Below are 12,327 nucleotides of genomic sequence, written 5' to 3' on the forward strand. Positions count from 1 at the left end.
ATTGGTCCATTCATCATGAACCTTTACCACAATGCAAAGAACATTGGGCAGATTCACACAAGGTCAAAACATGAACAAAAGGCACAAATAGAGATACAAGCTTTTTGTGTGAGAGCAACGGTTTATGTAAATATGCTGATTTTGTGACGTCACAGAACAGCAACATCTAAGTAGTGCAGCTTGGTTTCCTTATATGGACTGTGTTCGGCTACAGCTATACCCCCCTGCTTGCCCAACAATATTACTAGTTATTATTATTATTATTATTATTATATAGTAGTATATATAAGTATATACAAAATAAGTATATAACTGCACTTCTTTTAAACAGTTTAAACAGTATTTCAATACAATGGTCAATAAATTTAGGCCTGTTCTACACTACAAGTTTAAATGGAGAAATTACAGAAGGCTTTACTACATTTAAATATAGCTTTTACTTGGAATTTATAATATATATATATATATATGTATATATATATATATATATATATATATATATATATATATTATAAATTTAAGTCAAGACCAACAGCATAGTTCTGCTCAGCAATCCAGGATATATTATAATATAATGTATTAATCTATATTATAAAATATTATATGTATGCTTATACATATCTATATATATAATATTATTTGTATGTATAAACACACACACACACACACACACACATATAAGTAGTATATGTATATAATATATACATAGTCATACAGAGGGGCATCATTAGACCCAATTTACCTCATTTCACCAATATAATACAGTACATTGCACTTCCTTTAAACAGTATTTTAATACAATGGTCAGTAAATTCAGGCCTTTTCTACACCACAAGTTTAAATGGAGAAATGGCAGAAGGCAACAGAAGGCTTTACTACATTTAAATATAGCTTTAATAAAGTCATTTGACCAACAGCAGCAAAATATTAACTTTTTTGGCATTTACCAAACCAAACAGCATGTTTCCAGTGTTATCAGTTGCTACATACCAACTAAGCTGTCGAACATGGGTGTGAACCAATATGGGCAAGTCTGTCTCTCCCTTGTGGGTCATTACGCAACAAAAAAGCAAACACTGATTGTTCTGGGTCATATTTTTCCATAGCCCAGAGGTAGGCTGGTATGACCCCCTGGATTCCACAGCTGCCAGACAAATATTACTGTCTGGTAGGCCCCTGTGTTTTAGCTGTCCAGCTCTGTAATGCAGCTATCATAACAGCGTGACACTGCCTTCATTCTGAGATAGTCGGACACAGACATGAGAGGAAGACAAGGCCTCAAAATACGACAAGTATTAGCTACAGTACTGATACAGTACGGTACTGATAGATATACAGGTTGTAAGCACGTTGTTCACTGGCTGTTAACCCATTAAAATACATATCTGAAATCATACAGTACAAATCTGAACAGGTCCTCCAAAGTACACAATATGGACAAAAGTATTGGGACACCTACTTATTCATGGTTCCTTACAAAACCAGGGAAATAAAAAGTGATTATCCAGCTTTTATTGGAGTAACTGTCTCTACTGTCTGTACTTTAAGTTCAAAAGGCTTTCTTCTAGATTTTGCAAGAACGATGCTGTGAGGATTTGATTGCATTCAGCGCCAAGAGCATTAGTGAGGTCAGGATGTTGGATGATCACCACCCCATCTCATCATCCTCAACTCCATAACTCCTCCCAAAAGCATTTTGGTATCATTCTAGAGAGCACAGTTCTTCCACTGCTCCACGGCTCAATGCTGGGGGTCTTTAAACCCCCCCAGCCCACACCTGGCAACTTCAAGTAGCTGAATGCATTCATTGGAAGGGGTGTCCACAAACATTTGGACAAAATCCCATCACTTTACATGAATCAGAACAGCTTCTTCATAATAAATGCTGTTGTTGGACATAAAGGGGTTAATCTGAGAGCATCTCTCTTATTATTGTGCAACAGGCCATGAGATTAATGTGGAAGGCATGTAGTTATGAAGGCTTGACTGAGTAGTAACAGTAACCAAGAGGAGCCAGGGCTAAGAAGAGGCAGTTAGCTGTGTAGCTGTGTAGTCCAGTGACCAGCCAGGTATGAAAACATATGACATACATTTGCTGACATGGTACAAACCCCCCTGTTTCGATAAGATCCATCTAGCCTGTGAGGTATTAACAGAAGGTGCTGTTAAAGTAACGTTTCCATTGGGTCTCAAGGTCTGTAGTAAACTGTGTCAGGCATTAACTGGCTGTAAGCTATTTTTAGAGGTATCCCAGTGTAGAACATATCCAATGAGCTCAGAAACATTCATGCTCTACTGACATCCCGCAGTTTATCTACGAAAATAGTGGACAAACATCAGTTGTAACTATTCCAGTGTATCCTAGAATGCGCGGCAAACCAACCAACAACAACTCCAACACGTCTACACAATCTGTACGTAAATACAGTCAACAATACAGGTTTAATACAGTCTACATTTTTAGTTATTTTGAAATGCTGAAATGTGTAACTTGTCATTTTTAGTCAAAAGGTCATGTCAGGAAAAAGTGCAGATCTACGCCCTCTGCTGGTGGCATTACAAACATCCTTGGGGAAATTCTTGATAAAACTACAACAACAAAAAAAAATAATGTAAAGCTTGATTTTTTTTGTGAAACAGTCATTTTGCAGCTATTCGGGTAATAATACTGTGAATATGAACAAACAAATGAACTGCTTTAGCCTGTAGCTTGTTGCTGAAGCTGTTTTGTTGGATTTGTGCTAACCTAGACAGACTTTAGCCCTGTTCAGATCAGATTCGTTTTTTAGGGAAACATCTGTATAATAAAACATAAAAAAGTTACATGTCATGAAAAAAATAAAAAATGACCACAGGACAATCCGAAGTGTAGTACCCCCACATTAGCATGACGCCGTCACTTGATTTAACTCAGTACATTCACATAGAATTCAAACCGTCAAAGAGACACTGGCTCCTATATGAGTTTGGTCCGTAGTAAAGTTTCTAGAACAATTCGAATCAGTTTTGCTTGCTTTGCAATTTGGAAAGTGTTTAGCATCTAGTGGAGGATCTCTGAAGGATGTGGGGCATAGCAGCGGCCTACTTTTTTTTTTTGACGTGAAGCAATATCTGTTTGGAAAACCACATATAGAGATATTTATGTATCCGGACGCCTCATTTCCACTTCACTGTTATCCTGCACTTTGATTGCAAACAGCAAGGCCCAATCATATAGCTTCTCTATACATGGCAATTAGCCACTATGCTATTGAAGTTAAATCAACATCATGTAGCAATCTAACTTTGAAGCAGGAGACTCTGCCTATAATGACACTGACTATAATGAGGAGAATGGTATCTCTGTCATTCCCACCTCAGGCTGGAACGCTGCTACATATTAGTGTAAAATCCTGTAGTGTTACTCTACCGCCTCAATCCACATACTTCTTGACCTTCAGATGCGAGTTGTATCTCTCAGCTTGTCAACAAATCTGTCTGTGAAGGGGCACTCAATGCCTGATTTGTATTTACGGTAGTGGAGTAGAAGTGATTTACACTGCACAACTGTAGGGGGAGCCCAGGAGCAAAACATAACAATTCTCGCAATAGAGACACGGCCATGGATACGACTATAAATGAAAAACATTTATAAAGAGACCTAGAGAGTAATCCACTATGTAGGGACTAGGGGTTGATTTGAGACACAGGCAAGTAAGCATGGACAATACACTAGCATGGGTCAATACTATAATTTGGTATACTGTCATTTGGTTGACGGGCTTTTATCAAGAAATGCTATTCTAGATCTCGCAGCGTTTTCCCGGACTGGGCGGCATTCCTACAGCTGTACAGCCACTTAATAATCCGAGCGTTGCGCTCTATGACCGAAGGCCCTTGTCCCGTGTTCTTGTCTGGTAGTTCGTCCCCCTGAAGCCTGTCACTACGGTTGCTGCTGGACTGAGAGAAGCCGCCGTCCGAGGTGACCACGCTCACGCTCCTGACCTTACCAGAGCCAATAAACACCTCCTCCGGTGTCTCCGAGCAGGAGCAGAAATTCTCCCGCCCCACCGACTCAATGACATCAGCGTCAAGCCCGCAGTACGTGAAAAAGATGTCAAAGTCAGCGAAGCTTTTGGAATAGCGTGAGCTGATGTCAGAGTGCGAGCGCGACACCCTACTTCTGCGTCGGGAGCGCTCGCCCCTGCCTGCTGTTGTTGGGCTAGTAGCAGCATCCTGGAGATCACTGGCATTGGCTGTTGTTGGTTTCCTAGCAGCATCCTCTCGACTGCTGGGAATTGCCGTTGTCAGTTTCCTAGCAACATCCTCTCGATTGCTAGCTACTGTCATCGTAGGTTTCCTAGCACATTCCTCTTGGTTGCTAGTGACCACTGTAGTTGGTTTCCTAGCAACATCCTCTCGATTGCCAGCTACTGTCAATGTAGGTTTCCTAGCACATTCCTCTCGGTTGCTAGCGACCACTGTAGTTGGTTTCCTAGCAGCATCCTCTCGATTGCTAGCTACTGCCATTGTACGTTTCCTGGCAACATCCTCTCGATTGCCAGTGACCACCGTTGTAGGTTTCCTAGCAGTATCCTCTTGGTTGTCTGTAACCCCTGTTGTTTGTTTCCTAGCAACATCCTCGTGGCCCAGCTCACTGCCGTTAGCCTCATTGGTTAGCCGTTGACCGCTGCTAGCTTCATAGTCAGACTCCTCTATCTCTTGCCGTGGAAACAGGGTGGTTTTGTCCTTCCGTGACGACAGCAACGTCCGCCTGGTCAGTTTCTTACCGTTCCCGCCTGGCGAGCCTCTCTGGAGCTCCCCCTTGTGTCGGTACAGTAAAAGTGAGTCGGGGCGCTTCTTGCTGCTGTTTCTTTTCACCACATTCCCCTCATTAGACGGGTTTTCCTCGACTGTGTTAGGCGGGCTGCTGGGGGTCGGTTCACTCTGGTCAGGGGAGCCAATGTCGCTGACAGTCTCTGAGGCTGCGGTCGGTTGTTGGTTGCGGATGTACTCTGGCTTGGTTGCGGCCAACCGCTCGGCGGCGCTGCGCCCTGGGGCCTCACGCTCACGCTCCATCTGCTTCCTCAGGTACTCGGGCCCCTTCTGCAGAATACGGCTTGTGTCCAACATCTTCAGCGGCTTTTGCAGTGGAAAAGACTTCAGGAAAACGGCACAGGTCGTGCTCTACAGCATGAGGTAGAGAAGTGAGCTCTGAGCTGTAGCCCGCAGAACTGAAATCCGGCTTGTGTTCGTAGTGGGAGAGGCCAGCCTGTTACAGCATGTTATAGCTCTGAGCACACACACACACACACACGCTGCTGAATACCACACCTGTGCTCTTACCTTTCACCTCACACACCTCAAAACTCCTCCCATGCCTTAAGCTCAGCACAAGACAGAGTTCCTCACCCTCAGGGAACCAAATATCAACAATGTGGGATCATTTCTTTTGGCTTCTGGCTGAAATGGTCTTAAATATGTCTCCATTAGGTCTGAGAGTGCGGTAATGGGTTACTGGAGGATGAGTAAGATGGACGTGTGGCAATCAGAAAAGCCGTGCCGCTCATGTAGAAGTGACACGGAAGAAGAGAAGGCCTCTGTCCCTCAAGATACCCACAGTACTGTGCCATGGTCTTATTTATTCTTAAAAATAAAGGTGCTACAAAGGGTTCTTAATCATTATGGTTCCCCAAAAGAACCTTCTTGACACTGTTGCATCCCTTTTACAACTGTTATACACTATATGGAAAAAGGAATTGGGAAAGGGTCAATATACACACCCCTAATTATAACCACCAAGAGGTGTCACAGCTATATACACTATATGGACAAAAGTATTGGGACACACCTCTTAATCACTGAATTCAGGTGTTTTATACCGTCCCATTACCACAGGTGTATAGGTGTAAGCCCCTAGCCATGCAGTCTGCCTTTCTTCCACACATCAGTGAAAGAACGGGAGGTTCTGAAGAGCTCACTGAACTCCAGCGTGGTTCTGTATGTAATAGGAGACACCGCTGCACCACCACCAACAACAAGTCAGCTGGTGAAATTTCTCCTCTCCTAGATCTTCCTCCATCAGCTGTGAGTGGTATTATTATTGAACAGTGGAAGAGTTTAGGAGGAACAGCTCACAGAGAGCAGCTCAGTGTCCATCGAGTGTCTGTCAGACCACGTAAAGTTACAGAGCGGGGGGGTCAGTGCCTGCAGGTGTAATGTGTAGGTGTCCCAATATTTTTGCCCATATAGAGTAGTACCTAGCAGAACCTAAAAGTGGTTCTTCTTTTGCACTGCTTAAAGAACGCTTTGTGTCGGTTATCTGAGGAGATGATGTGTAAAGCTTTGAACACCATTTGTGGACAGTTCTATCCAGGGTATGGGTTAATGGTGTATTTTTTTCATTACTATATAGAACCCTTTGCTTTCCCACTTCCCATCCATAGTCTATCAACACTTCGTTCAGACAATTTCATCAAATAAACATGATTTATCACTAAAACCTGATGCAGGCGATCAATAAAGACATGCTCGATCAATAAAGACAAATGCTAGGCTAACATTGCTAACATATGCTGGAACTGGACTGTCACCAATGTCATCATTTTTAATATCTGCTTCAAAAATCTATTGAAAAGCTACATAAACAAGTCTTTAAAAAAAAAAGGATGCATGGACAGACCTTAGTTAAACATAAGCCAAATTATTATTATTATAATTATTATTATTATTATTATTATTATTATTATCTATAATTTATTCTTTTATATGATGTCCCACACTACAGTCACACTGCATTCCTGCTCCTCATCAGTGCAGTTCACATATGGCCAGTCTTTGCATTATAGTAATTAAAGTAATTACAGTAATATGAGACTACAGTACAAATCTTAACACTTAAGTACAGTAGCAAAATACAATTACTCCAGTACTCTCATACTATCATATGTAAAAATCGAACCCTGATACCAGACATGTCAATCTGTCAATATGAAGATAACTGTGTAACTCCACCAGCAGATGGCAGTACATGAGTGCTGTGAGCACGTGTAGTCTCTGTCTGTGTTCTAACGTGGGGTCAGGCCGTCATTTAAGTGGCTTGTGGCTTGTTTTTATGACGCAAAACATAATTGCTCAAAGCTGAGTATCGCCGGCGTATTTGAAGATAAGTATCTTCCTGTAACTCGTTCTTTTATCACCTGAAGCGATTGCCTCCCACAAACGCCACTAAAATCCCCACAGCCTGCGGAGGATTTGATTATCAGCTCATTCTAAAGTGCCTCCATGATTATGGTAATCATATTCACCAGAAGGGATCATTCAGGCACAACAACTCCGTCAGGTCCATCAAGAACTCCCTGGTCCAAACTTAACATGACCAGGATTAATGAACCACAGGGGCCTGGCTGTGTCCACACTTTAGTGAATCACAGCCAAACTACATATTAACTTACATATTAGAGTCACAGGTTTTATTTTCGGATTTTAATGGATGATGTATTTTACTTCATGTTCACATGTCCTCAAGCAGTGGAAGTGGTTCAGATTTTTAAAAAAGTGCTGCATTTAAAAGTGCATACTTTATAAAACCTCATTTACAATATAGGACCTTTAGGTTCTGTAACAAAGCACTTACAACAGAGTTAAGCATTTAAAGAAAAGGGCCCCTCTGACAGACCTGGATTTGGATTGTCATGTATAAGCTATAGTTTATAGTTTGTGTAATTATTAATAAAAAATACGACATTTCTACATTAAATTGAGACCTTAATCTATTTGTGTCTTAAAGATTCCACTTAATACTTAAAAATATAATTGAAATATAAATAAATGAGGCCTGCTGACCCTTGTCCTATATATATACTTTATATATATATGTATATATATATACACACACACTTTATGGTATAGTATGGTACCATAAAGTATATAAAATATGGTGTGTGTGTATATATATATATATATATATATATATATATATATATATATACAGCTCTGGAAAAAATGAGAGAACACAAAATTCAGCATCTCTATGTATCTGGCAGACAGTTTATTCCAGGCATTTCCTCAAACAAAGCTGAGTTACCTGAATTTTAAATTATTATAATAATTTCTTTGCATTATTTGAGTAGCTGTTTTTGTGCAATTGGCATTTCTACAAATAAATGCTCTAAATAGTCAAATTTTTATTTGGAATTTAGGGGAAATGTTTTCCATGGTTTATGAAATACGACACAAATGTACACTGCCTATAAATAGTAAACTGATAATGTAGGGTGGTCGTGTGTATATATATATATATACAAGTAATCAGTCAGTTAAAAGCAGAAAAAATGGGCAAGTAAAAGAATCTGAGCCACTCTGACAAGAGCCAAACTGTGTATGTTCTAGACGACTGGGTCAGAACATCTCCAAAACATCAGGCAGGTCTTGTGGGCTGTTCCCAGTATGCAGTGGACAGCACCTACCAAAAGTTCACCAAGGAAGGATAAACGGTGAACCGGCGACAGGCTTCAGGAGCACCTAAGGCTCATTCATGTGATCCGTTGAGGCCCCACCCACCTCACAACTTACAGGACTTAAAGGATCTGCTGCTAACCTCTTGATGCAGTGGGACAAGGGGGATCTACTCAATATTAGGCAGGTGGTACTAATGTTATGGCTGATTGGTGTAGGATGGCATCGGATGCAGAAAAGTTTCATGTGGAACAAATCTTAGGAAGTCCATGGCCTCATAAATGTGGCCGTCACTGACTCTGGTGAAGAACTGAAGTGTTCTGCAGTATGAAACGGGGAAATATGGTCTAATATTAATCCAGTACGTGGTTGAGATTGTGTGAGGAGTTCAGTTTGGGCTCTTTGGCGAGTTCCTCTGCTCGTCTATCCGTGTACTTATTACATTTCTGTTTGCTTGAAGGATCTTTTCCACCCTTCTTGAAGGAGTCTCCTGCCGTGTGGATTTGCTGTTGCACAACACGCCCTCATGCATGACGAAGCACCGCAGAGAGGAGCACTGAGCTGATAAGGAGAGGTTACATATCACAGTTCCTGAACTGGAGGAATCTCAGCCCACCTTTGTTGTGTAGATGTAATTTATGTACAGGGTGGGGCGGAACGTTAAAGTGATAGTACAGTGAAAATCAGCCCACAGCATTCTCCAGTAGTTCCCAGTAGAGCAGAGACATGCTTGGTGTTTTCTATGGGGCTAAAATAGCAAGCAATGGGTGTTTGTGTAATTAGTAGAGCTGCACATGATCATACAATGTTTAATAAAGCTAATGGAAATCACGTTAAACAGACCTCATTAAATATCAGCCTACACGCTTATATTCCTATTATAATAATGATGCAAAATATGATGTATTGTGCAGCACTGACTGCCATCATGTAAACTGTAGCCTTAAATCATGCTTCTGCCGACTGTGTTGAGTACTCTTACTGCACCCCCCCCCTTATTGGTAATTAACTCAGATTTTTAAATAATATGAAATATGAAATAAATTTTGCTTCATAAATTTGTTATCTGATTAACAGTGCTGACATCTTAACCCCTATCCTTAATCTGCACCTAAACCTAATCCTAATTTAACCTCCATCAGCACCTTAATCTATACTTAAACCTAACCTTAACTCTTATTCTAAACCTAGCCTTAACCTTAACCTACACCTACACCTTAATCTACACCTTAATCTACACCTAAACCTAACCTTAACTCTTATTCTAAACCTAGCCTTAACCTTAACCTGCACATACACCTTAATCTACACCTAAACCTAACCTTAACCCTTATTCTAAACCTAGCCTTAACCTTAACCTACATCTTAATCTACACCTTAATCCACACCTAAACCTAACCTTAACTCTTATTCTAAACCTAGCCTTAACCTACACCTACACCTTAATCTATACTTAACCCTAACATTAACCCTTTTTCTAAACCTGACTTTAACCTAACCTGCACCTACACCTTAATCTACACCTTAATCTATACTTAAACCTAACCTTAACCCTCATTCTAAACCATACCTTAACCTTAACTCATACCCTATACCTTAATCTACACCTTAATCTATACTTAGACCTAACCATAACCCTTATTCTAAACCTAGCCTTAACCTAACCTGCACCTACACCTTAATCTACACCTAAACCTAACCTTAACCCTTATTCTAAATCTAGCCTTAACCTTAACCTACATCTTAATCTACACCTTAATCTACACCTAAACCTAACCTTAACCCTTATTCTAAACCTAGCCTTAACCTAACCTGCACCTACACCTTAATCTACACCTTAATATACACCGAAACCTAACCTTAACCCTTATTCTAAATCTAGCCTTAACCTTAACCTACATCTTAATCTACACCTTAATCTATACTTAAACCTAACCTTAACCCTTATTCTAAACCTAGCCTTAACCTTAACCTACACCTACACCTTAATCTACACCTTAATCTATACTTAAACCTAACATTAACCCTTTTTCTAAACCTGACCTTAACCTAACCTGCACCTACACCTTAATCTATACTTAAACCTAACCTTAACCCTTATTCTAAACCTAGCCTTAACCTTAACCTACACCTACACCTTAATCTACACCTTAATCTATACTTAAACCTAACATTAACCCTTATTCTAAACCTGACCTTAACCTTAACTCATACTCTACACCTTAATCTACACCTTAATCTGTACTTAGACCTAACCCTAACCCTTATTCTAAACCTAGCCTTATCCTACATCTTAATCTACACCTTAATCTTTACCTAAACCTAAACCTAAGCCTTATTCTAAACCTAGCCTACACCTACACCTTAATCTACACCTTAATTTACACCTAAACCAAACCTTAACCCGTATTCTACACCCAAATATACACCTTTATCTACTCCTAAACCTAACCTTAACCTACACCTTAATCTATATCTAAACCCTACCCTAAACCTACACCTTAAGCTATACCTAAAACTTTACCTTAACCCTAATCTATTCTAATCTAACCTTAATCTACACCTTAATCTACACCTAACCTCACAGCTCTCCACAGCGACAGCCATGCTGAGAAAACTGGATTTGAGTCTCGGTTCCTCTGAAGGTCACAGGTGGTTTTAATGATATGGCTGATCAGCGTTCACTCACACACACAGTCGAGACGAGGGGCTTGTATGGTTTTTGCTTGGCACGGCTCCAGAGCAAGTTCATATATCCACCCTTATTTTCATGTCAGCCAAGCAGCAGCACAATACACCCACACACACATACTCACACACGTACTCACACACGTCGACCACACATGCGCTGCTCCCAAAGACCCCCGCCATCCCCACCCTCCACCATTTGCCTGTGATTATGATAATCAGATTTAAACCTTAACAAAACACGCAACCTGCTGCAACCCCCTCTGTGAACCCTGCGCTCCATACCTTCTTCCTCACTACATACTGAACTCATACTGTAGTGTGAGAGACTTCTGACCTACTCGAAACCTTACGTGCACCCACTATACCCTCTTATCAGCCTGGCCTGTGTGTCAGACCATTGAAGAATGATCAGATATGAGCTTGCTAGATCATATTCACCTTTTTAGTTGGATTGATGAGCACAATAAAGGGCTCATATCCTTATTCTTTAATGCATTTGGTTTTTCCCCATTTATTTAATATATGTGTGTTTGGCTACCGCTAATTTACCCACCCCCAGCACTATCAATGCTCTCGACACTAGGAGGGTAACACATGCCTCCTCCGTTTCATGCAAAAGTCAAACTGCTACCGATGCAGCCAAGCTCCGGGTCCCCAGCTCCACCACACCACAGCCAACAGCTACCCGGCCAGCATCCCTCAAGATGTGATAATCGGACAGAGCACCATCTACCTGTCTTGAGAGAGCACAGCCAATTGTGCACTTATGGACTCCGGCTGCTGATGGCAAAGTGGCATTGCTCATTATTTATACTTGTGACCCTCGAGGGCATAGTGGCAGAGCATTAGCATTTTTTCCCATGACCATTTCCCAACTTGTCTTTACTCCTAGATTTATTTTAGCTGAGCCAAATAGCCCACCAACTCACTAGGACTCCGGACACTTGGAGGGTGCCGACAAGCACATGCACGCAAGTTGTGAAATCAGCCACTGCCTCTTTTCGAACTGCCTCCAGTGCAGCATTACAGGACTGCCAGAGCGCTCAGAGAAAAGTGCCGGAAAGTGCCGGATCCTCTGATACATCAGCCAACAGACGGCTGTACAGGCCAGCAGCATCACAACGAGAGTGATGAGGGGAGAGAGCGCCATCTACCCAAAAAGAGCATGGCCAAATGCTGATGGCGACGCGGCATCATCCG

At 41.3% G+C, this 12,327-nt stretch overlaps 1 protein-coding gene across 1 annotated transcript; it reads right to left on the reverse strand.

Moving 5' to 3' along the window:
- Positions 1-812: 812 nt before the first annotated feature.
- Positions 813-5,219, reverse strand: fam110c (family with sequence similarity 110 member C). The gene has a single exon (XM_072696997.1). It carries the CDS (start codon positions 5,110-5,112, stop codon positions 3,778-3,780), a length of 1,335 nt encoding a protein of 444 aa, XP_072553098.1. The 5' UTR covers positions 5,113-5,219; the 3' UTR covers positions 813-3,777.
- Positions 5,220-12,327: the final 7,108 nt, after the last annotated feature.

Source organism: Salminus brasiliensis, chromosome 14 (genome assembly GCF_030463535.1).
Source record: "Salminus brasiliensis chromosome 14, fSalBra1.hap2, whole genome shotgun sequence".
In the NCBI taxonomy this organism is placed as follows: Eukaryota; Metazoa; Chordata; class Actinopteri; order Characiformes; family Bryconidae; genus Salminus; species Salminus brasiliensis.